Genomic DNA, 27297 nt, shown 5'->3' with positions numbered 1-27297 from the left:
CATGTCGCTCCGTGGCGGCCAGATTTGGTTGATTAGTCGTACGTGTGCGGGTTAGCAGACTTGATTTAAACGATGTTACGGAAGACAACACAGGAACGGAATTCAGAGCTAATTTGGGATAAAATACGTTTGTTTTGTCAATAAATCTTTTCTTATTTGTTGGTAGGCTTATATTATATAAGGCATGTCCTCTGTCATATTATACAGTAACGTTAGGTGTTATTATTAGTTGATAAACATGGCGGACGTTTTCAGTAGTCAGTAGTAAACAATATAGTTGCCTTCAATTCAAACGATTAATCGATTAGTAATCGATTACATGTGACCGAATAATCGAATACAAAAATTACTAATCGTTTCACAGAACAAAATATATACACTTATATCTCAAATATACTCCCAGTGTATAATCCCTAGGATTCCCACTATTGCTATCAGGGGAATCCCTATTGCGATAGTTTAATTTAATTATTGTAGACTACAATTGCAATAGTATCTGCATTGTGAATTCTATTAAATTCCAACCAATGAATTGGCCACTATCTCCTACATCTAAAGAGTTACTTCCCTTTACCTGCTAGTGCCGGTAGAAATTCAAGTATACGGACGATCGTGATTGAGAACAATGTCAGTATTTGTTTTTTATCTAATAACATGATGGGGAAAATGACATTTTATCATGACTGTTAGTCTTCTATCGATAGCTTTTGCGTATTATTGACAATTGTTATAAACTTGTTCAATTTCCAGATTCATAGGGTCTACAGGCATACAATCACACTATATTGATAGTCTGATGTATTGTTACACCCCTAGATGTATAAGACTATGCTAAACTAGCCAGAAATGACTTTCATATAGGAATCAAATCTGTTTTTCATAACGTCTTCTGATTTTAGTTTTTGCCAAATATAATTTATAAGCCAAAGTCCCGGTTTCCAGAAGAAGTAATTAGTGCTGGCTTATTTAAGGATTAACTGAATAAATTTTTAATGTTATGGAGATATAACACAACAAGAGGCCCAAAGGGCCTTAACGGTCATCTGACTACCTTGGCAATAGTAAAATTAATTTCATATGGTGTCACTTTGTCAGGACCATGTCAGGATCATTTTCCATTTCCTTCAACAAATTTTATTTCAAACAAGAGGCCCAAGGGCCTTAACATGTAGGAAATTAATTAGATATAGTGTCATAGTAGCCTTCTTCAATTTGGGATCAACCAGAGATGTAACAATACTTTGTCGATCCATGTCAGGATCATCTCAGGCAAGTTTCAGCCAAATCACATAGGCAGAACTTGAGAAGAAGTTCAAAATGTGTTTTCAAGATGGCGGCTGTGGCGGCCATCTTGGATTTCGGTTCGACCCGAAAAATAACAACACTTTGTCGGGACCATGTCAGGATCATTTCATGCAAGTTTCAGCCAAATCGAACCAGTAAAACTTGAGAAGAAGTTCAAAATGTGTTTTCAATATGGCAGATGTGCCGGTCATCTTGGATTTCGGATTGACCCGAAAAATAACAACACTTTGTCGGGACCATGTCAGGATCATTTCATGCAAGTTTCAGCCAAATCGCACGAGTTGAACTTGAGAATAATTTCAAAATGTGTTTTCAAGATGGCGGCTGTGGCGGCCATCTTGGATTTCGGATCGACCCGAAAAATAACAACACTTTGTCGGGACCATGTCAGGATCATTTCATGCAAGTTTCAGCCAAATCGCACCGGTAGAACTTGAGAAGAAGTTCAAAATGTGTTTTCAAGATGGCGGCTGTGGCGGCCATCTTGGATTTCGGATCGACCCGAAAAATAACAACACTTTGTCGGGACCATGTCAGGATCATTTCATGCAAGTTTCAGCCAAATCGCACCGGCAGAACTTGAGAAGAAGTTTAAAATGTGTTTTCAAGATGGCGGCTGTGGCGGCCATCTTGGATTTCGGATCGACCCGAAAAATAACAACACTTTGTCGGGACCATGTCAGGATCATTTCATGCAAGTTTCAGCCAAATCGCACCGGTAGAACTTGAGAAGAAGTTCAAAATGTGTTTTCAAGATGGCGCCTGTGGCGGCCATCTTGGATTTCGGATCGACCCGAAAAATAACAACACTTTGTCGGGACCATGTCAGGATCATTTCATGCAAGTTTCAGCCAAATCGCACCGGTAGAACTTGAGAAGAAGTTTAAAATGTGTTTTCAAGATGGCGGCTGTGGCGGCCATCTTGGATTTCGGATCGACCCGAAAAATAACAACACTTTGTCGGGACCATGTCAGGATCATTTCATGCAAGTTTCAGCCAAATCGCACCGGTAGAACTTGAGAAGAAGTTCAAAATGTGTTTTCAAGATGGCGCCTGTGGCGGCCATCTTGGATTTCTGATCGACCCGAAAAATAACAACACTTTGTCGGGACCATGTCAGGATCATTTCATGCAAGTTTCAGCCAAATCGCACCGGTAGAACTTGAGAAGAAGTTCAAAATGTGTTTTCAAGATGGCGGCTGTGGCGGCCATCTTGGATTTCGGATCGACCCGAAAAATAACAACACTTTGTCGGGACCATGTCAGGATCATTTCATGCAAGTTTCAGCCAAATCGCACCGGTAGAACTTGAGAAGAAGTTCAAAATGTGTTTTCAAAATGGCGCCTGTGGCGGCCATCTTGGATTTCGGATCGACCCGAAAAATAACAACACTTTGTCGGGACCATGTCAGGATCATTTCATGCAAGTTTCAGCCAAATCGCACCGGTAGAACTTGAGAAGAAGTTTAAAATGTGTTTTCAAGATGGCGCCTGTGGCGGCCATCTTGGATTTCGGATCGACCCGAAAAATAACAACACTTTGTCGGGACCATGTCAGGATCATTTCATGCAAGTTTCAGCCAAATCGCACCGGTAGAACTTGAGAAGAAGTTCAAAATGTGTTTTCAAGATGGCGGCTGTGGCGGCCATCTTGGATTTCGGATCGACCCGAAAAATAACAACACTTTGTCGGGACCATCTCAGGATCATTTCAGGTAAGTTTCAGCTCAATCCCACTGGTCAAACTTGAGAAGAAGTTCAAAATGTGAAAAGTTAACGCACGGCGGACGGCGCACGGCGCACGGCGCACGGCGGACGGCGCACGGCGCACGGCGGACGGCGCACGACGACGGACGAAACATGATGACTATAGGTCATCCTGACCCTTCGGGTCAGATGACCTAAAAATCTGAGTGTACTCTAAATAAACTGCTGATGAGAGTACACTCAGATTTTTGTGTTATATCTCCATAACATAAAAAAATCTATTCAAACTAATCCTTACAATTCAATTTACTGAAGATGATCTCTTCAATACTGGTATTCAAAATTTATTTTTGGGACTCTTTTATCTATGAAATCACAACGCCGTCATCTCAGCCAATCAGAAGCGGCATTACAAACGGCGACGCCATTTTTTTCTTTATGGACTGATAAAGTAAATTTCTGTAAGCCAATGAAAATTCTCGTAGCAAGCAAAATTGAATTATAAGATTATAATGGATTTCCAGATAATAATTATGATTTTATTATTATCATTTCTTTTCAAAAAATATTTTTCTTTCTATTCATTATTTAAACTTAGTTCATTTTATTTATTGATCATCATGATCACTTCCAAGTAAGTGACTGATGATCGACTAATGATTGATCATGAGCTGAAGTTTACTTCATAGATTTCATTTTATTTACTTTTCTACCAAATTACCAACCTACTTTCATTTTTGTTTCCAGGAAAATCCCTATGTTCTGATGTTGGAGCAGGAATTGTCTTACACACAGTTAGTTACATCAGAAAATGAAGATGTATACTATTGTCTAAGTGCTACATTTTCCCGCTGTAACCCACAAAATTCTTATCAATATATATTGTAAATGTTAGTTTGTCAAATTGAGATCGTTCATGATAAACGAAGATCGATTAATCAATTTCCAGGTATAAATGACTAGACATCAACTCAATTGATTAATCGGAAAAACACTAATATAAAATAAAGAAAACTTCTTTTAACGTTTCGTCGCGTTCAGATCCCTCTTCAGAATGTTTATTCGAATATGTGACGTCATAAACAATGTCATCATTCATTTTGAATAAACCTTCTGAAGAGCCAACTTGACACGGCAAAAACATTAAATACAAAAGAACATGTTTGGTTTTCTTTATTTTACACTCTTTTTCCTCGTTGATAAGAAGCATTTTAATTTTACTATCATCATATAGATTTTGGCATTTGAAATCATATTTATTAACTTCTTATTTTCGCAGGTAAGTAGTAGTAGTTGTTTTTATATATTTAACTGTTTTAAAAGTGGGAAGGATGGTTCAAGAAACCAATTCTAATTTAAAAATAGGCAAATTTGGCAATGAATCAAAACTATTCTGTATTTGCACATTACAGACAGTTATCTACCCTTGTGGGTAGGTATTAAATTTGATTGTGACGTCATGTGTTTGCGAGCAGAACGTCATATGTTTTAGAGAAAAAGATATGAATTTTGCTCACAAGATAATTATAATGATATTACAATTGATACCTATCTGGAAAGGAGGCAACTCTATAATATGCAAAGACTGATCTTTATTCTTTAAGTTGAAGTAGTAAAGCAAATTTGTTGCAGTATAAAAAATAATGTTTCTCTCCCCCACCCCTTTAAAACATTCCAAATCTGTCTTGGTTTCTCAGTTTCCTATCATTTTAATCTAAAACCAAACTAATTTTTTCCAATATATGCAAGCAAACAATGGAAAATATTTCATCGTGTGAAGAATATATTACATTAATTCATTTCAGTTAAATATTGAATCATGCAATGACTTCAGTTAAATATTGAATCATGCAATCAGCATTTTCAACAAAGGACAGTAAAAAATAAATGGAAAACTTCTACTAGCTTAACAGGTCGGGGAAAACCACCAACTTGCGTATTATACGAAAACTAGAGTATAATAGCCCAATTGGAGCATGGATTTGTTACTAAAAATAGCCTAAATTGCTGAAATCTCAAATTTTACTTTATACTTTTCAAAAAATCACATTAATATATATGCCAAGATAAAGTACAATTTACTGAAATTCATGCAGTAGAATCATTTCAACTTGATGCAACTTTTCTGAAAGTATTGCATCTATTTTCAATACTTTCCGGCATGATGATGACTCTAATTTTTGAACTTTTGTTCTGTTTCATAGTTAAATAATTGCGATTTGTGAAAATAGTTGAGAAAAAGTTATTTTTATAGCAATTTTATCTATTTTTAGTCACGAATCCATACTCCAATTGGGGTATAAAACTAAAGTTTGCTTATAATACGCAAGTCAGTGGTTTTTCCCAACCTGCTAATGACAATACATATTGTCATCACCTATGTATTTTGACTATATGTATAAAATTTACAAATTTTCAGGCATTTTTCGTGGAAATCAGCCTAAGAATTCTCATCAAAAGATAATTTTTTAACAAAAAATTAGCCACTGTTGACATATAAATTTCAGATGATGAAAAAGGTTCTTGGTGAAAAGAGTTACTAGCTAATAGAACTTGGGAATCAAATGACTTGTTGAATCCTTTTAAATTATGCAAACCAGTCATAAGTTCACTCATCAAGACTAGCTATCATCAACATGATTATTGATGAGACAGCAACCACAAACAAAACATGCAAGAAAACACATGTACAGTAGGTAAATCTCAATTGACAAATGTATATAGGGGACAAATGTTCGTATGATAGACTGAAACATGCTGTCTTCATTCTCCAGACACATGAAAATGCAGTTTGATGGATAATAAGAGACTATGAAGTATACCGGTTTTTTATTTCAACAGAAAATATGTGCGCATTTATGGCAAATACAGACTCGAATTTTATTCAAATAGACATACGATAATCGAAATGACACGCAAGTGTTATGTAAAATACAGTTATTTCATGACATATTGCAAAAATGAGATATTCCTGAATATGCAAATGGCAGAACTGAGAGAAAATCAATGGTCACATGCTCAAAAGATGTAAGATGGCTACGAATGCGAAGACTCCAGACAGTACATATTGCTGCATACAATCAAAACAGCTCGTTTATGTATACTTACATCAGACATTTCATCGTCATCACTTGTAGATATATCTTGTCCAAATGTCGATTGTGATGTCGGCAACGGTTGAGTTTTGTCCAATGGTGATGGATACGACGGCCCTGTCGGACTACCTTGTTCAATTTCTACAGTTCTTATTTCTTTGTTTGAGTCATGGTCCTCATCTTGCGTGACATTCTGCATCATTGCAAACAACTTTACCTTTATCGTTTATTTTGGATTCTTCAGTTTCACTTGTCAGATGGCATTTATTCTTTTTTCATCACCTCATGCTAAGTTGCCACCTTGACCGCCATTACAAATGTTCCATTGCAAAGCCCCGGATGACCATATGTGCGCAGGAGCAGACAACTTCTTGGGTTGTTAAAAAAATCGGATTCTGCTCCGTTCGTGAATATGATTAGCATTATTATAAATTTACGGAAAACTGGAATAACATTTGCGAATGCAAAATTTAACCACGCAAACGCGTTAAACAGAAATCTACTAATTTTACAATATTTATTTCATCTTTTATGATAGACAAATTAAAAATAAAATACAACCTTTCAATATTTTACGAAAACTGACTCATCTTAATTGTTACTCATTCGTCATAAATGAGTTAACATTAGAATGAAAAAAAAAATTCTGCAATATGATGGCATGCCTTGATACATAACACATTAGAATGAAAAAAAAGTTATAATATTTCAATATTAAAATGAAATGGTTAATACTATTTAATTTGACAAATTAATTTGTACATGTACACATGTTTTTACATGTACACATGTTTTTACGCATAAAACAAACAATCCCGTTAAACAAAGCTTGTCGTGATTCCCCGCTCAAAAGCAATAATAATTTTTTCGGTATATAGGCCAACTCACTGAAAATGCAGTTGGGAAGGTAATTATATAATTTATGAAAATGCCTGTCCACTTAAACTGTCATTTCAAATTAACTAGACAACATTTTTGTATGGAAGATAATGCATGCATTATCATAATGAATGAATATGACGTTGTTTTGAACTCCTGCAAATCGTTATATTTCTGTTTAGAATTCGATTTTGGCGAGACATTCACTGCACCTATTTTCTAAACTTATATAAACCATGCTATTTTTAGATTAATATACGTGTCGCATGTTGTTTTATGGAAGTTATTTCCCTTATACCGCGCCTTCGGGTAAATCCGCAGACCTAATACAAGTCAGAAATAGAGCTAAACTGGAGGAAATATATGATATTTATCAATTACGCACAGACAATCAAATAAATGCGAAACGCAATAAAACATTAATTAATTTTTGCAATGATTCTTTTTACATCAAAACATTTAGTCTCCCAAAACACGCACCTTGCACAATATACACGCAACACACCACATACGCGGGAGGCCGTCCTTACATGACCATAGCTGTTAATGGGACGTTAATGAATCAAACAAACAAACAAACATTTAGGGATTAACGTTACATTTTTTTTAAGTTTGCTTTAATATATATATGAAACATTTATTTAAAGGTCACATTGATATTTCAAAGATATTAAAATTTGCATGATACGGGTTCAAGTGAACCTGTGATCACTCCTCCTACTTTTTGTTTTAATGTGGTAGCATAAAGGGGGTACGCAATTATGTTGGAGTTGTGATAACAATTAAATATGTAACTTTATTCCGGATATTTTATACAGTCTACTGCATACATGTATACCCCTTACCTGGATTTTAATATACAATTAAGAATATATTTTTCTATCATATGGAGATAAAAAATGTATATCCGACTCTTTCGGCTGGCCGATCGCTCTTCTCCATAATACCCCTATGAAGAAACCCGAAAATGGCGCGAAAACCCGACGTTATCGCGACTAATAGAGACATCGACGTTGCAGAAGAAAAGAAAAAAATATCGAAAAAAAAATCTTACGTTTTTACGTATGTCATCAAGTAGAGTTAAACAAATAATTATAGACATTGTTGTCATTCTTTGAAAATATTACGCTGCTACATCAACCAATCAAAGACGACGTAATTAAGGCGACGTCATTTTTTCGTGATGAACTGAGAACATATTTGTTAAGCCAATAAAAATGCTTCTTACAAACAAGATTAAATTAAAGATGAAACATAAAAGGTGTTTTATTGTATTTCAGAAAAATCAAATGATCATAGGACATGGATTCATTAGTTCTTAAATCATTCACCCCTGAAGATACACTTAGACTATTCTAAATCAAAGACTAGGTCAGTCCATTGTGAAATTTTAGGGGTGAATGAGTTCAAATGAAAACCTCACAAGACTTCACACTTCTGATCAGCCAGAGAAACTTTGGCAACAAGGTCTAAGCCAGAGTATATCTGGCTAACTTATAATTTTATACTATACTTCAAACCAATGATTTGCATAAAATAATTGTCATGCACAAGAGTCCACTTTGATGGTTTCTGACATTGAATTTATGTGAGATTTTATTATCAAATCTACGTCATTTTCTAAATCATACCAGGTATATAGCTATTTAAATATAATCATGAAACTTGCTGGTTTCTACATGTAAACACATTCAAATATTTACATTTTCCGGTGTCGCATGCTGGGTATTTTGTTATAATATTTATGTCGCATTTGCGCTTTCTATTTTCATTTGACGACCGTATCTTTTGTCCGTAAGGTCAAAAAACTTTTTTAACCTCAATGTAAATAAATCTTTTGCCTTTAAGGTAAATAAATCGTTTGCCCTTTAGGTCAAAAAAATTGTTTAACCTTAAGGTAAATAAATCTTTTGCCCTTAAAAGTGTCGGTACAATACCTTGTACTTCATAGCCCTTGGATAACTGTTATGTACATATAATATAAATTTCATTTTTTCATTTTCTCGACTCGAACTTTTTTTGACCGCATCAATGTATATATTTGTTACAATGGCACCAATTATTGGTTATCTCTACGCCATGATGCATCACTTCGATGGGCCATATCAATACGAAACCTTTTAGTGTTTAGTGTAATCTTGTGACAGTATTGGTTATGTGGTAGATCCTAATGTTTCACCGTGATGCGCTAGCGCGCATTATGAAGATTGTCTGCAAAGCTCTGGCATCTATATAGACCATAGTTGCCATAGGTAGATAGTTAAATGCTTAAATAAAATGTAACTAATTCTCAGATCCCAGCGTTCACGACGACCACATCTCAGAAATCGTCCGTTCGTCGTTCAAAGTTACGCTATCTAGGAATCATATAAAAAATCAAAGCTACGGTATCGCAGACATTGTATACCAGACATATATACTTTTTCGTTCTCTTTGGATTTAACAAAAATGACTAAGTGTATTTGGTTGGGTGAAATTTAGGTACATTTACCCACTTTTCTGACCATTTTTCAAGTTTGTTAAAATCATATTGTAAAATGTTTTTATTCTCAATGCTTCTTTATATATTTTCTCTCTCTCCCGCCTTTTTTATTATTTTGTTTTTGTGTGATATCCGCAAATTATCGATTCAGTATCTTATATAAACAACGGGGAAAAATGGGTCCGAGAACGCTTCCTTGAGGCATGCCGCTAAATCTAAGATATGTCTGACGACTCCCCATTTACTATGAGTTTTTGGCACCTAGTGCTAAGAAAGTCTCCCATCCGGTTAGGAATCCAATCACTAATTTTCAGCCTCGCTATTAAAGGGGTTACTATCACTGAATTATGTCTTAGCAAAACTGTTATAAGACACTAATGAGGATGAAGATAAATTTTCCTTGTCCACCGAGTGGGTCTATAAATTTGAACCAAAAGAAAGAATACCCCTAGTACAGTATTTTCTAAATAGTTATTTGAAGTTACACAAAGACTTTCAGTACTGTCTGAGAAATAGCGATACTAAACTTCAATGGTCAAATTCCAAGATGGCTGCCTATCGGCCATATTTGTTTTTAGATTGGTCCAAAAATACAATATGCATTATTTCACTATATGGTTCAGAGTTACTGCCCTTTGTTTCACTCTATTAGATGCCTAGTGGACTTTTTAAGTCCAAAAATGCCAATGCAAGTTTATACCTAAAACAAGTACAATCCTATTTCAGACCCCCTCTTTTCGCTCCCAGCCAGAGAAGAAAAAGGATATAAGTGGTGGTGGTGTGTGTGTTGGTGAGGGGGGCTTATTTGCAGATAACCTGCCTGAAATATTGATCTAGTAGTAGTTCGTCATCTTGGATTTTTGAATGTCAGTCATTGTTGTATGTAATATAGTCGAGAGTCACAGAAGTACATTGCAGCAAGTAGTATCAAGGCCTTAAAGAACAATTTAACGAGTCCTTAAATAATTAATATTCAGTCTGTAATCAAAATGAAGCATGGACGCTCAATAATGGACTGCATGAGGAAAGCTTAAAGAATTGAGTTCTTCGTGTTCTGGAAATGTCCTAGCTCATATATTAGAACTGTAAGCAATCTAATGATTGACTAATTTCTGATTAGTTACAAAATATATTTTGCATACTATATTCAACCCATTAATAAGTGCTTCCATCCTGACAAGCTCCCCTCCCCTTTTCAAAGCCTCACTTTTACTTTACCTCCAATTAAGTGCGCATTGAATGTATGAAAACTAGGTTTCTTTATTTGATTTCGTTTGCAACTTAATAAATGGCTTACATTATGCGATGATTTCCTGAGAAACTAGTCAAAATTACGTTCTAACAAGCGTCCAAATCTTTTTCAGCTTTTAAAGGCCCACTACCCTTGGGAAACAAAAATTAAAAGTTTCTTTAAAACAATAATAATATACGAAAAAGTATATTAATAGCCTAAGAGGATGATATAACAAATGCGGTATTCGCTGCGTAATGTATGTAAACCGTAAAGATTCGTGTCACTGTTTTGCCGTCTGGCGCAGTGATAATCAGCCGACGAGCGGTAATTAGGACGACTGCGAGAAACATAAAAACGACCCGGGTTATGAAAATTAGCATTTAATTTATTTAAATTAAATTGTTAAGAAGGTATTGATAAGTGTAGTATTAACTGTAAGTTAATAACTTTTGTGACTATAAAATAATCACTTCCATTTTACAAATTAAAAGCGGTTTCAGAAAGGTAGTGGCCCTTTAAGCTCATTGTACACATATTGGGTTGAATAGTGAATACAATGTACCGGTATGTGGGTCATCTTTGAAGTTGACCATGTGGACATAAAACTGAAACACAACAGTATAAATTCCATAATTTTAATAACTTTTTTATGTTCTATATTGTGAAGTCATCTGTCACAATAAAAAAATGCTAGATTTCGATGGAACAACTTCTAGCATATCATTGCACACAGACAACCAATCACAGCTCTCCACGCCTCCTGATCTCATAAATAGTACTTTAAAAAGTGAAGTCCAGCAGAATGTACTAAATCGTAACATGATGCAGAGGGTACTGAGCAACGTTACAAGTGTTGCCGTTTTAAGTATCAAAACTATAACAAACAAATAAAAACATTGCGGGACCTAGCTAAAGGACTAAAGTAACAAATGTGCTAATTGTTTATTACATCAACTTAGAGAGGGACATTTCTAACAAAAAGTGTACATAGCTAAAATCATATAACAGATTTGCTGGTAAAAAATTAACAGATATCATGATAGAAAACTATAACTATTCTGTATCAAATATCACTAATGCCCTTTTTCATTTCAATAGGCCAACACAAATCCTTCGCCACCTGACTCACTTTTTGTATTAAAAGCATCAAAATAAAGGAATAAATTCTTTATTGTTTGGAAATCATTCAGGTAACCAAACAGGAAACATATGTGATCCTACCAGTACTATTTGTAACAAAAAATGTTAAAAAAAACTGTGAAAGGCAGAACTTGAAAATTTCCATTTCCAAAGAGTAATAATACTTGATAAAACTGTATAGCGCTTTTAATTTGCAGGGGACATATATTGAACAGTTTTGTCAATGGAAAATCTCTGCAGGGTTTTAATTTTGCAACATTTGTTTTATCTACATGCGAAATTAGCACCCCCAATACAGTAAAGAAATTCAAAATATTTCACTGGTGATTTGGATTTGTGGATTACAGAAAAACTGCAAAAATATCCCCTGCAAATTTTCCCTGCTATACAGTATATCAAAGTAACTAAATGCACCAATATTTAGCCATTAAAATTCAGACAAAAATCCTTTTACATGGTACATACCCTCTTGGACTTAAAATATTAAAAGATCTATTGCTAATCAATCACTATTAGTACAAAATGGGTAAAGTAAAGATGTTGCAGTGACCTGCATGGAAATGTCTAATTAAAACGTCCTGATAAATTGATTTGCTAATTATCACTTCTGTAGCTTCTCATTGCTTCCAAGGCTTCAATGGTGTCGAAAATAGCACTCACTTCAAATCTCTCAAGTTCCCTGACAAAAATGTAAAAAGAAACAATCATACTGTATAAAAAAGGATTTCTTATGTACTCAGGGAATGGGTTTAATATTACTGCATCGCCATCTTGCATACGCATATATCCTCCACCTCGTTGCCTTGCACAGGTAGAAACCATTGGTGTAAAGATTAAGTTTTTGTTTTTTCCACAGATCTGCTATCAAGTTGACATTGTTAATATAACAATCGTGTCAAATCAATAATGAAGAATAAAAGTAACAATGCTGCAAATGACATGGAAAATTCCATCGTCTTCATCCAGTCGTCCACAGTGAAACAGGCTACGAACAGCAAAGTCAGAAGGGGGTTTAAAGCGTTGACATGGTGGTGATTCTGCATACAAACGTTAAGGAATGGACTAACTGCCTTGTACCAGAAACAAAACACCCTCCAATTACTGTAGCCTGGTTTCAATGTGTAGTTCCCAATTTTCCGCTCATCCTAGTCAAAGAGAGTATGAACGTCAAATTTGGAAAAGCTGTCTAGAAAATTAAAAAAATCTGTTCTTAACGAAAGAGCACTTCCTCCACTGGTACAATTCCTGTGGGCCAATGGAAGCGAACTGAAAGGCATTCTGGGTGGTGAACTCATATGTCCATCTCAAACTGTGGCCCATCTTCGTTTTCTGAAATGAAGGAAAATGTGCGAGTTATCATTTTAAAGAAAATTCTTGTATTAAAAGGGTTAAAATGTCATACCCGTCATCAAAATTAGGAAAATAGATTCATAACTTCAAAAGTGGAAAAGTTTTCAAAATAGAGTTCAGATGATAAACACCCCCCCTCCCTCTTGCTCCCCTGTCTAAAATATTTCATGTAGATTTGTTCTGTTTGCCTAAGGTTAGGGATGTCACGGTTCATGTTTTTTCAGCTCGGTTCGGTTTCAACTTTTTTTGATCGGTTTTCGGTTTTTTCGGTTCGGTTCAGGCAAATCTCAATTACACTTTTTAAGTCTATTTTCTATCAAAAGCAAGTTCTGCTTTAGATTTAAAGATGGTATATCATTTAAACAAATGGTTTTTTTTTCTTTATCAAGATTTCACTTCTAATTAAAAACATATAATTTATTGCGCCCTGAAAAATAATCCACAGCACTATATCCTATATACATTGAAGTTCTAAAAGTGCATGCAGCAAAGAAATTCATTAATTATTCTATATCATTTTGTGTCTTAATTAGACATATGACACGATTAAATACCAATTTTTGTTCAAATATTGAGTATCATTTATGATCTCTCAGCAGTGGAACATCTTTAAAAAACATAATTGAACATTTTCTTATCTTTTTAACTCTTTCAGTACTATTGACACATTAATCAGTCACAGAGAGATATATGTCCTCGTATCCTTTATGATACATTATTTCGTCACTAAAACTTTTCTCGTATCCTTCATGACGCATTATTATGTGATGATTGACATGTGAAAATCGTAAGTTTTACCGCAAATCAATACATCGGTATTATCCCAGAAAAAGTGTTTTTAAAAAGTATTATGCATTTGAATTATAATAGAGATAAACATTATTACGTACCAGGTGCATGTTCAATCGTAAAATGGTTTAATTCACGGAATATTGGCCGACGGAAACGCAATTGTTTACAATCGGCAACACAAATGGCGGCTTGATTTAGCTGCCGATATTCTGCGGGATTAATGTTATCGGAAAAATACATAATAAAAAATTATCAATTATAAAATATCAAGCATTTAGTGAAATATATCATTTAGATATTATGTATGTGAAAAATCATGTCCGCAGACAGCAAAAAACGATCTTCTGAATGACTGAACTTGCACACGTGTTACACATATATGTCGGTCAACAGGTGTATTTCTCGGGATTCTTACAAACAACTTCGCCGTATTTTCAATGAAATAATCTGCAATACAGTTTATACACGTAAATTACAGGTATTATAGGACAGTTATTTTTTTAATGAACCGAACCGAAACTTAGAATTATCGTACCGAACCGAACCGTACGGTTGAATTTTTCGGTTAACCGTGACACTCCTACCTAAGGTGCAATCATTTACCTTCACAAAAATCTCAAATCCATGTGAAAATAAACTTTAATCAACTTCCCTGAAATTGTGAATTTTTAATATTTACTGAAATATCTTTAACATCATTGTCTAAAACTTCTAACTTTATGGTTTTAACATTACAATCTAGTGACAAGAACTTACCAGTCTTTTCTCCTGTTGGTTTTACTTTCTGGACGCCATCTGTAACATCACCATTTTCCAGTGGCATTTCAACAGTGCCTGGTGCTGTTACTCCAGGAATCTTGGCCATATTTGGTGGAGGACTTTTTGTCAATGGTGAGTTTCGACACTGCAGTAAGAACGATCGTTCGTAGAAAATCTTTGAACCTGTTCAAAGAAATAAGTAATTGAGGATTAATATTATGTCATCAGAGATAAATTCATTCAGTAACTGAGAGCTAATTTTAGATTTTTTTTTTTTTTATAGAGACAAAGTGTGAACAGTTCATTTGAAATACAGTGTGGCCATGACTTTGCTCATATAATGAACCTGACAGATCTAGATCTTACATAAATTCAAACTCATAATAAAAGAGTAAAGAATCAGATTGATATATTTCTTTGGAGCCTCCATGACAAACAAACAAAAAAAATATGTGTGAAATTTTTGTTCAAATTATTTCGCCAGGTTTTACTAGTAAATCATTTTTAAGTGTCAGTTCATGGCCATTTAACTTGTTATAATTGTACCATTCATGTTTACCGTATGGAAAAATAAATTGTAACTGTAAAGCTGCACAATAAACATTAAACTATAGGCCTATTTATACATTTTGAATAATACACCTTGATGGTTTTTTTTTATTAATTTCTATAAATATATCATTGTATCTAATCATAATATATAATAAGCAACTATTAATACAAACACAATCAAGATTAAATCTGATGAACTTTGATAAACAAATATTTACCTGATCATGTGACCTCTCAACAAGGCCCCAGTGACCCAGGTAAATATACGGCATGATGTAAACATGAGTTCTACGTCATGAAGGTGAAGGTCGGTTTCACCATGGGGAAACTTTTAGTAAATATTAGGCCATAGCAATAGAAAACAGTTGTCCATGATGCCAATATCTTGTATTATTAGAACAGTTATATTTTCATAATGACGCAAGAATGTATTATTGATGCGCTTGTTGTTCTGTCTAGTAAACATTTGATTTGCTTGGTCTAAAACCCTGACCACATGCTATCTGTGAGGCGAAACAATATGGTGGCAAGTATTAGACAGTTCATAGCAAGTTGGCATCGCACTGGTTTTACATGACAGTTATTTACTCATACGCAGTTGCATTTTGGATATTTTCCAGCATTAGCGGAAGCATCAATGAGAAGAAAAATAAAATTCAAAACAAATGTCACATGGTCCACAAAAGCCGCCATATTGGATTATGCATGTCTTTGCATTTGTTTACGTTTGCAAATCAAGTGATAAAACATGCAACTTGAAAGCTGAGCATATGACACTTAAACACGCGACGATAATGTTCAACAGTGAATGTATTAAATTATGTTATGCATCAAAATAAAGTCATGCTTACCGCCTGGAGTTGTAGAAAATATCGACCCTCCCGGGGTCGTACTATAATCATGAGGTAACTGCGAAATATCGTTTAAAACTATGCGTCTGTTTGGGATTTCACGTCCTTTCAATAACTGCTGTGGCGAACCTGACATTGACATTCTTGTTTACACGTAAATAATGTGGCTTATTGCGCCTTGGTTTGTTTCCCTGCTCTTTCCTGTTTCTCTCGTCAACTGGCCTTGTGTTCTCGCTGATCTCACCTCTCTCCACAAACAGGATCACATGGTCGGGGTCATAACCTCTACTACACCAATCGTACGTTTCCGTCGATTTCCGATTTTTCCCGAACATCGTGCGTGCATTTTGGTGCAAAAAGATACATAATATAGGCCTAATGATATAAAATATATGTTTCTGATTCAAGTTAATCCTTATACATGCAGGACAGAGATAATCTCTGATATTACAAAACGGTCTTATTTTCTTCATGAAAAATATGTCGTATATGAATGTGAGCCTAACATGTTAGCATTTAAGTAAAAACTTCATTTAACGCGTTAAATAATATCGTTTTGACATTAAAAATCTTTCATATAGTACCCCTCTACCACCACCCAAAAAAACAGACTGATTAAAAGGTACCGAATCATCATTGTTGAGCGACAATTAGTTGGTCAAAATTTTTAAGACGAAGTAAGAATAATTATTAATCCATACAGTACATGTACACAAGGATTTATAAGTGAGATACGTCCTTGATGTACATTTTAACTATTTCAATGCAAAATAATGATTCTAGTTAATACAATATATATATATATCTATAATACAAATAGCAAAAATACAAAATAGCCTAAACGATGCTCCGAATACCCAATTATACGCAGTAAAAATGTTAAAAACTAACGTCAGAAAAGTAGTTGATAAAACATTATATATATATAAAAATATATATACACAAAATATATGGCATCGCATCGGGGACAAATAGATAAGACAGGATACTCTCTCCGTTGGCACCATACGACAAGTTAAAAATAAACCAAATTGAGCTGTCCATATATTAGGGGGTGTTATTTCGCTCTGTATATGTTTGACCCAAATACAGGATACCATTCAATAGCTAAGTAAACAAACTGTCTGTATTTAGGGTCAAAGGCCCTGATTCAAACTGAAATGTGTGTCAACAGATACGCTCTGTAAAACCTAAATATAACACTCTCGAGTTTTCATCCGGAACAGAAGTTTATCTCTGTTTTAAAAAAATCCATATTTAACCGACAAAACACACGAAGCATAACTGTATGAATAAGTTGATAGATATATTTTACATATTTATTGTTTCATATATCCCTGTGAGACCTGAATATAACCTGATTGAACTATAGATAGACTGCATGACCACCAGACCCTAAGTTGTTGATAAGACTTTCTCAGCAGAATACTTTACTAGATTATCTCCCCCTAGTTTGAAGCCTAGGCGGAACTTGAGGACCATGAAACAGTCTTGGACAAACAAATATGACTTGATTTTTGTAACGTCATTTGAAATAAATATTGCTCCCAGTGAAATCATAGATATATTAAATGTTAAAAAAGCGTCAGGCCCTGACGGTATAAGTCATTTATAAAATGTTGAAGTTGGCCTCAAATGAAGTTTGTGTGCCTCTGTCTATTATATTTAATAATTCCCTTTCATCTGGTGTATATCCTGACGCATGGAAAATTGCTCATGTTATGCCTATTTTTAAATCTAATGACCCCAGCATTGTGTCTAATTACAGACCAATATCTCTTCTAAGCTGTATAGGTAAATTATTTGAGCGTGTAGTATATAAATACATCTATAATTTCATGATTGATAATGACTTAATCTCTAAATACCAGGCAGGATTTTTACCCATGCATTCTACCTCACATCAGCTTATTGAAATCTACCACTCAATAATTACCTCCTTAGAAATGTACGAACATTCCATTTTAATATTTTGTGATTTTTCGAAGGCCATCGACAGGGTATGGCATAAGGGTCTCATACATAAGCTGAACAATTACGGTATATCAGGTCAACTTCTTCGATGGATAAGTGACTACATGAGTAACAGAAAACAAGCGGTTTTTGTAAAACAATCATTATCTTCTTTTAAAACAATACATGCTGGTGTTCCTCAAGGTTATGTACTCGGACCCTTGTTTTTCCTGATATACATTAATGATATCTCTTGTAATCTTGCTTCTCTAACTAGGCTCATACCTCACTCTCTTACTCATCCTCGAACTTACTTCTAATCGAGAATGAAACAAAATCGGACTTAAGGAAACTAGAAATTTGGTTCCATTGGTTGATGAAATTCAATCCCATTAAAACAGAGGCTCTAATCATATCTAATCGTCAGTTACCGTATAACCCGTCCCTTACTTTCGGTAACACTCCCATTCATTTTACTAATAATCACAAACACCTCGGTGTTATTATAACTAACGACTGTAAGTGGAATATAAATAAAGAATATATCACAAGTAAAGTAACTAAATACATAGCAACTCTACGCAAACTTAAAGTGAATAGTCGGGCAAAGAAAACCAGTCTAAATGCGTTCATTGGCCTTCCAAAAGTTCTCACATATTAATACGAGACGGCCAAGTTCTGCTTAGTTTCCCAGTTCTGACCATTAAAGTAAAGAAAATTTGAAAGCATTGAAAGCGAGGCTGCGTGGAAATGTAACCACGGACATAGTGAGCCGGGAGGACGTTTTAGAATTTCCATACTTTAAATTAATTTCTTCGTACGCAGACAGATTTTGACGAGAGATTTTATTTTTCCATTTCATAAGAAATTATACTGGATACATTCACGCCATTTTTACCGACTTTAGCCATCCTTGCCCGACTGTTCACTTTAAACTTATTCTAAAAAGAAATAACTTGGAAAAACTGTATCTCACTTATATACGACCTTTGCTTGAGTATGCGTGTGAAGTATGGGACAACTGCGGAGTAAATAATTCTTTAAAACTAGAAAATATTCAGTTAGAAGCGGCAAGGATTGTTACAGGGCTTCCAATTTGTACCAAAACTGAGTTTTTATACCGTGAAACCGGTTGGCTGCCACTTTCTAAGAGACGAGAAGCTCGTAAACTTTCGATGTTATATTCAATAGTCCATGGTATGGCACCAAGTTTCCTCATAGATATATTGCCTGATGATATTGGTGATTTAACACCTTATAACTTACGAAATGCCTATCAGTTAAGAGAACACTACTATCGTTTACAAGTATCTCTAAGTTCATTTTTTCCTTCTACTATACATCTTTGGAATGTTTTAGACCATAACATTAGAAATTTTCCTTCCATAAATACTTTTAAACTCAATATAATGAAATCCCTGAAAACAAATACAAACTTTAATTTTTCTTTTGCAACATATGGACCAAGAAAACGTAATATCCTCCATTGCCGTCTAAGAAACCGAGCAAGTTCCCTAAATTATGACCTTTTTAGAGCAAATCTTACCGATTCTGCATATTGTCAGTGTGGACATCCCTGTGAGGATAGCTATCACTTCTTTATTGTTTGCCCTCTGTATGCCAATCATCGAGCACTTCTCAACACTGAGTTATCATGGTACGAAGGCGCCATTAACGTTGATATTCTATGCAAAGGTGATCTTAACATTTCAATCATCAATAACATGAAAATTGCAAAGGCTGTACAGCAATTCCTGGTAAGAACGGGTAGATTCGATTGATCGACTCTCTCTCTCTCTCTCTCTCTCTCTCTCTCTCTCTCTCTCTCTCTCTCTCTCTCTCTCTCTCTCTCTCTCTCTCTCTCTCTCTCTCTCTCTCTCTCTCCCTGTGTGTCACACTTTCTCTCTCCCCCTCCTCTCTCTCTTTCGCTCTCTTACTTATTTCCTATATCATTACAAGTTGTCTAGATCCCCCCCATTTTTCATCGCTTGTTTTATATATTATAATGGTATCACACGAATACTAAGAGTACAAATCATTTTTCTAACCCAATGAATGGGAATAATCTTTATCTTTCTCCCTTTCTCTTACTAGTTTAATGTTCATGGTGTTTTATGTGAATTCATACTATTTTGTGTCATGTAATCACGTGACTATTCATTTATGTATGTTTATATTTTCTATATTTCAGGAGAGGTCACATATAAGTTGGAAAAACTTAATGACTTATCCTTTTGTCATTTTATGTCAATGAAATATGTTTAAACTATTTATATATCATAACTGTCCGCGTATTCATCTTCACCAATTTAAAAAAAAATTATCTCGCCCACCGTTCCAAACCTTGTCCAAAAATATTTGCCAGTTGCTTAACTATAGGTTGTGAAATATTTTGGACACTTGAGACTTTTTCTTACATATATTTTGAAGTCCTGGTAAAACGGGAGAAGTCAAGAATTTCCAAGGAATTATTTTGGTTATCTATATAACTGTAACATCTTCATGCATTCTATAATTTAGACAATTTGTTGGACAATTTGTCCTCATATGCGTATGTGAGACCACAGTTTGTACATTTTAGGCAATATTTTATCGTGTGATAAGGACATTTATGACTAAATACCATCACCAGACGTTGTTTGTATCCCTATAACATCGTAAACACAAATATGCGTCATACGAGAAAAGCGCAGGTGTTGTTTTTCCCTGTTGTATATTTTGTGGTGCGACTTATATGACCTCATGGGTAAGAAGATGTTGAAGCTATATGGTGTTTTGGTGTTGATAAATAACATATGATGCCATAGGTGCGTATGCTGTCATCTCATCTGATATAAGCAGGGATAAAACAAAATAAAATTAAATTGGAATAAAATTAAAAAAAAAATAAAAACAAATAAATAAAAAATTAAATTGAGCTGAAACTGAAATATAGTTACCTGAATTATTATATAATTACTAATTCATTCCGCTAAATTCTTGGATCCATCCAGAGAAATTTAATACCTCGCGAAATTTATCAAAATCACATGTTTTTACATATTTTAGTCTGTAGCATGAATAGTGGTTTCAAATGCTACAAAGGTGATTTACGAAAACAACCTCCCGCGTGTAGGTTCCAAATGGTAAATCACGATTTTTTACGAACGAAATTTGACCATTATGCAGTTCTCATACTTTGAGTTTAAAATTGATAAACATATCAACCTTAGGCCAATAATTTATAAAACTTTGGTTAAGAAAAGGTTTCTTAGAATGGAAATTGAGTGTAAATAATACGCACGAATCAACAATACGAAAGGTAGTTTTGTTTGTTCCTTGGTTCTCTTTCAGGGTCCAGTTTCATCATTAAGGAATTAACATTAAGAAATTCTTTATTTTTTTTTCCATTTAAAAGCATGACAGAAGACAAGGACAGTTCTCATTAGTACTTTATGAGAAATAGCGATAAAGATATTCTACAATTTTCAAGATGGTTGCCTGTTGGCATCTTGTTGACGAATCTGTCCCAATATCCAATATTCACAACTATAGGGTCTCAGTGAAACCTACATGTATATATGTTTGAGAAAGATCCCTTCAATAATTTCTAAACAATATCAGAAACAAGAATTTAAATGACCATCGTCTTAATGATGGTGGGCTATCCGCCCGTTGACTATGTTGTTGTCGTCCGATCGTTTCCAAAATATACTATGCATAATTACAAACCACGGACTAAGATGACTACCTATTGGCCGTCTTGTTGATGTATCGATCCCAAAGTGTAATATGCATAACTACCATTAACTAGAGCCCAAAGGGGAATCTACATATGAAATTATAAACACATCCCTTCCGTACATCCCTTCCGTATGAATTTCTTAATGATTCAAGACTTCAAGACTGTTCAACTAACGATATTCTGATTTTAACCATATAAAATTCACTTGAAGAAATATTGCCTGTGTACATTATCAGTTTGACCACTGTTTTCTTGTTTTCCGAAGAAAAAACAACAACAACAACAACAACAACAACAAAAAACACCAAAAAAACAAAAAACTAAAACTAGAAAAAAAAAACAAACAAAAAAAAAAAAAAAAAACAGACAAACAAAAAAACAAAAACATAATGCTGTAATATTTATTGAAACCAAAATAAAATGTGCAAAATAAAATACACTTATAAAATGTACAATTATTAAAAATCCATCGTCATTCATCATTTCACGATACAGATGCTCATTTTTACACTGTTTAAAAAAATAATAATAACACTTTAATTGCCTGTGATAAAGTTGCTTCGTTTGGTGTTATGATTCTGTTCTTAATTAGACTCATGCTGCTTTGTCATATGCGCTAATATATATATTTATAATATGCAACGGTAAATAAAAAATTTTGTATATTGTTTTTCTTTTGTTTGTGCCCAAATCAGAAGATGTAAACATGAAACCATTATCCAGGTCTCTTTGATATGCTGATTGAGTAGCTGATGTCGTATTGATTTGATTACTGTAGTTTTAAGTGTCTGACAGTGTTGATTTAATGTTAGAAGACTTACCTGTGTGAAGACGAGGCGATCACGCCAGCTTTCTGTTCACGTGGTTGATGCGTGATCATAAAACAATGCTTGGGCTTAGACACAGCTATCACCAAACCAAGCCATTCATCAAGAACAGAAGACGCACGCGCATTTCATTTTCTATGACCTTTTCGTAATTGAAAATAAAAATATCACTATGGATTGAAAATTTAAAGAAACTATACACAGGCAAAAATTCTTCCATGGTAATTTGACCTGAGAGAAATCTTGCCTTGAAGTTCATCTGAAAATGACATGAAATTGAGGTAAATTTCACGTGAAAACAAACCATGTTAAGTTCATGTAAATTTCAGGTCAATTTGGAGGCCTAGATTGACATTTTTGCTCTTTTCCAGTAAACTTGGTGTAAACATTTTCGCCTGAAACTTTTTACACATTTATCACATGATACATGCCATTTTGCCTGTGTAGCGTACTAAAATAAACGTACCCTCCTCCCTCGTGTACTCATAGTGATCAAGACAAATTTTCTACCCGTATATTAAAAAACGTGTTTGCACCATGTTTTAAATATTTTTTGTTCATTTAAATTCTTTAAATTTCCATGCTGATATTATTTAATCTCGCTTTTAACAAATACTTTCATTGGCTATAACATTATGGTAATCAGTCCATAACGTAAAAAATGACATCATCGTATCTGAGAGCGTAATGATTTCTAAGAGAAAATAGTCAATCAATAAAAGTGAAATAACAGGTAAAAATAAAATTTTAAGAGTACGCTCAGATTTTTGTGTTAAATCTCCATAACAGAGAAATATTAATAGAAATAAGTTAAGTTGAACCTTAAATAGAAAAAAAATAAAACACAAAAAAACACCAATACGAAGTTGTTGATGGAGATGACATGTACAATATATTGTGATAATTATTTGATAACAATTGAAAATCAGATAGTCTGAATATCGCTAATTTTCAATTTGTAAGAAATAGTTACGGAAATAAATGATAGTCTTCTTTACAATGTCAGAACCACAACAGTTATTGTTTGTTTTAAAAAGTTTCAATTTAGATACAGCCTGTAAATATGATGTAAAAATAAACATTCATTTACGATTGGTTATATATTCACATTTTAATTAAAACATATAATATATATATATATTATTATTATGTATTATTGCCATATATCTGCTTGATTTTGAAGATATAGTGCATCTTCTAATCAGAATAAATCGATGTCGTTGAAGGTTTTTAATAATATGCATACGGGTATGGCGTGTCAAACTTGAATTCTGCAGTGATGATGTTCTTGTTGTTTTCTTGTTATTTGTAATGTATAATTTGATATTTGTAATGTATGATTTGTTATTTGTAATGTATAATTTGATATTTTTAATGTGTAATTTGATATTTGTAATGTATAATTTGACATTTGTAATGTGTAATTTGATATTTTTAATGTATAATTTGATATTTGTAATGTATAATTTGATATTTGTAATGTGTAATTTGATATTTGTAATGTATGATGTATTACTTGTAATGTATGACATGTTTTTGTAATATTCTTTGTTTCGAGATTTATATTAATCTTTGATATTCACAGTGTATATTTTACTATTCTTATGATATATTTGCCATCAAACTGAAGGCAGCTCAGAGGGACAATTCTGAACCAATCACAGATTTCCAAAAATTTTCTTTGAAGACAACAGGGAGAGCTACGCCCATCTTCAAAGCCACACAGTCAACCAAAGTGTACCAGGAATTTTAGATATTCACGGGAGACATGTTTTCGAATATTGGTCGATTTCACGGGGAGATGAATTGAGTTCATCTTGAAAATAATTGAATGAAGTGAGCAGTTCATGTCGAATTTATTTCAAGGGGAACTAAATTCATCATCCCATGAAATCGATGAATGTGTGACAGGGTGTCCAATGTATAATACTGTCGCTCTTTAAATAGTTAATGTGTGGTACACAGATTTTCTGATATAATAATATTTTTATCAAAATGAACCATGCTTCATACATGTACGGTTTGATAATTTATTTCATTATAAACCAACATAAACCAAAATTGTATAATTCTTAACCAAATATCGACATGTAATGAATATCTTTCAGCTTTTCCATATATCATAAAAAGTGTATCAAATAGTTTAAGTCAATTGTCTTGTCTCTACTAGGATATGCATTTTTACTGAGGTTTACCTGCGCTATCAGTATTGTGATAGTAGAACTTGTGTTGTTTTAGTAAAACACACCTATTCCACCCTGGCCAACCTTTTACCCTACCTGTTTAGCACCTAAAATTTAAAAAAATTGGCTAAAATGGAAGACACCGTACCGTTATACGACTCTTTTGAAGTGCATCAAAGGACTAAATTACCTGTTCTATTCTGTTGCCCCAGTTTTACTACGAGATATTCCAGGAGTGTAGCGATCATAAGTGATCGGAACCCCTGGAGTATCGAGGACGATTTGCCATTTCCATCGTATTGCTATTCCTATATTATCTTCTTCATTCATATTGGAGCCATCGTCGTTCAAATTGTGTTATTGTCGTTAATAATATATCTAGTCAAAAATTACGACTCAAAGAATTATTTATTTTTAAAACTAGGACATGCCATAAGAAAAATGAATTATACTATATGAATTATAAGGATACAATGTAAACGACGAGAATACTATATGAATAAAACAGATGCAATATGAATGACAAAATTATACTATAAAATCAAAAGGTTCAATAGGAATAAAAAAGATACAATATAAACGGTAAATTAGGATTATACGTCCTTGGGTAAATACACAATAAGAATAGTAAAATATACAACATAGATATCAAAGATACAATATTTTCAAAATAAAAAATATGAATGGTAAATTATACAATATAGATAACAAGAATACAAAATACAATATGAATATAATCACTTTATTATTAAACAACATTTGACACGTCATACCGACGTCTCCCGCATAATTGTATCCCACACTAGAAAACGTCCCAAAGGGAACAGCTTAAATATGTGTACATTTATAACAGTCACTTCTTTTAATTTTCGACTACTCAGGCAAGATTTCCTTATCTGAATTTCCGGTCAATAAATCTTGACCTAAAACTGACCTGAAATTCTAACTTTCATGTGGCATTCTGGTGATTTTCCTGTCAGGTCAGAGTTTTAACCAGAAATAGATGCGAAATTCTTGTCAATTCTAGGCTAGAAACTTTTGCCTGTGTACTTTAGCACTAAGCATTTGACAAATGGTAATGAACAATGAACTGGTACAAGAAAGAATCTTAAAATCTTAAGATGACCACACAGGCTGAGGAGTATTTGTAATGCCATATTTATCACGTGTATCAATTCTTCATTTTATGATATGTTTTACCGATTTTTAGTTTGTCTACATGAAAATTAGTTATGACAATATCGTACTAGAAAAAATACAATCAATGTAGCAATCTCACAAAAGTTGAATGATGAAGTCAACATTTCATAAAAAAGACAATCATGTTGATGAAGTCATTTTATTTCTTTAGGATATTTGTTGGTTCTCAAAATAAATAATTTACCGTATGTGTATCTGTTACTTGGCTTTGACTATCATTGCGAAATCCTTTGTCACTAAAATTAATTTCGATGACAACAAAATACAAATAAATAAATAAACCCTAAGTGAAAACTTATTTTTGATGTTATAATTTTTAATGTAATGGACAATGAGGAAGTCATCCTCGATATTCTAGGGATTACTGTCACTGTCGTCACAGTACAAGTAAATACACCAAGAAAATATGTTATAGCAACACTGAAGGATCTGTGTGCGACACCAGATGAGACAGGTGTTTATTTTCCCTTTGATATACATCAAAATGATTTTATAACGGCACACTGTAGTTAGTTGTTTGGCTTTTAATTAAAATTGAACATAGCTTCATCTGTAAGGCCAAAAAAATAATATGTCTGTTGATGGGTTACATTAGCAAAAAATATGATCGATATGCCGGCATGTTTTTTAGTGTCGTTCACTCCAAAATAATGGCCGGAACCGGAGTCTGAGGTCGAAATCGCGACTTTAATAAAAAAAAATTCGTAGAAAAGTGGAAAAAATTTTAGGGTCGGGTGTAAAAAACTAGAGTCGGTCGGGAAACCCTAAACAGACATATTTTTTTTGTTTGGCCTAATCTTCAATGGAATCTCTATTGGCCTGTGATCGGTCAGTTTCTTTTCTCTTGAACTGTCTTAAATATCGATATGTCCTTTATAGCAGGTTTGTATCCATCTTTGGCATCAACTATAAAATCAAACATGTATTTATAAATTAAACCACGCATGCAGTATTTATCGTACAACGAAAATCCACACTACACATCTTATAGATAACGATGGATAAAAATGCAATATTTTTTTTATATATATTCAGCGTTGTTTCAGTTAGGCAAGGTTTTGCATTAATAATAAAAACTCTGTGCATAACTGTAGCTATAGTGATGCTGTTTATTGAGTAATCATATTATTGGGTAATAATAATGATAATCAAATATAATTTGCTACTGTGGGATATGGTGATTAATGAATGACGCTGTATATTGAGTGAATATATGTATGATGATGATGATGATGATGATGAATGAGTGAATGAAGATTATGA

At 33.7% G+C, this 27297-nt stretch overlaps 2 protein-coding genes across 3 annotated transcripts in view; both read right to left on the bottom strand.

The window, feature by feature from the left end:
* Window positions 1–6456, bottom strand: part of LOC138324099 (ankyrin repeat and KH domain-containing protein 1-like) — a 35011-nt gene extending 28555 nt beyond the window's left edge. For both annotated transcript variants that reach the window (XM_069269161.1, XM_069269162.1), the window contains exon 1: window positions 6122–6456. In XM_069269161.1, coding sequence (XP_069125262.1) covers window positions 6122–6310 — 189 coding nt within the window. In that variant the 5' untranslated portion in view covers window positions 6311–6456. The remainder of the gene's footprint in view (window positions 1–6121) is intronic.
* A 4866-nt stretch (window positions 6457–11322) lies between these two features.
* LOC138324098 (eukaryotic translation initiation factor 4E-binding protein 2-like) lies at window positions 11323–16417 on the bottom strand. Its single transcript, XM_069269160.1, has 3 exons — window positions 16148–16417; window positions 14742–14927; window positions 11323–13172 (listed from the first exon to the last, which is right to left on the bottom strand). Exons 1-3 carry the CDS (start codon window positions 16287–16289, stop codon window positions 13135–13137), a joined length of 366 nt encoding a protein of 121 aa, XP_069125261.1. The 5' UTR covers window positions 16290–16417; the 3' UTR covers window positions 11323–13134.
* Between the last annotated feature and the right edge of the window lie 10880 nt (window positions 16418–27297).

Source organism: Argopecten irradians, chromosome 5 (assembly GCF_041381155.1).
Source record: "Argopecten irradians isolate NY chromosome 5, Ai_NY, whole genome shotgun sequence".
Classification (NCBI taxonomy): Eukaryota; Metazoa; Mollusca; class Bivalvia; order Pectinida; family Pectinidae; genus Argopecten; species Argopecten irradians.
This window is presented reverse-complemented; position numbering and strand designations above follow the sequence as displayed.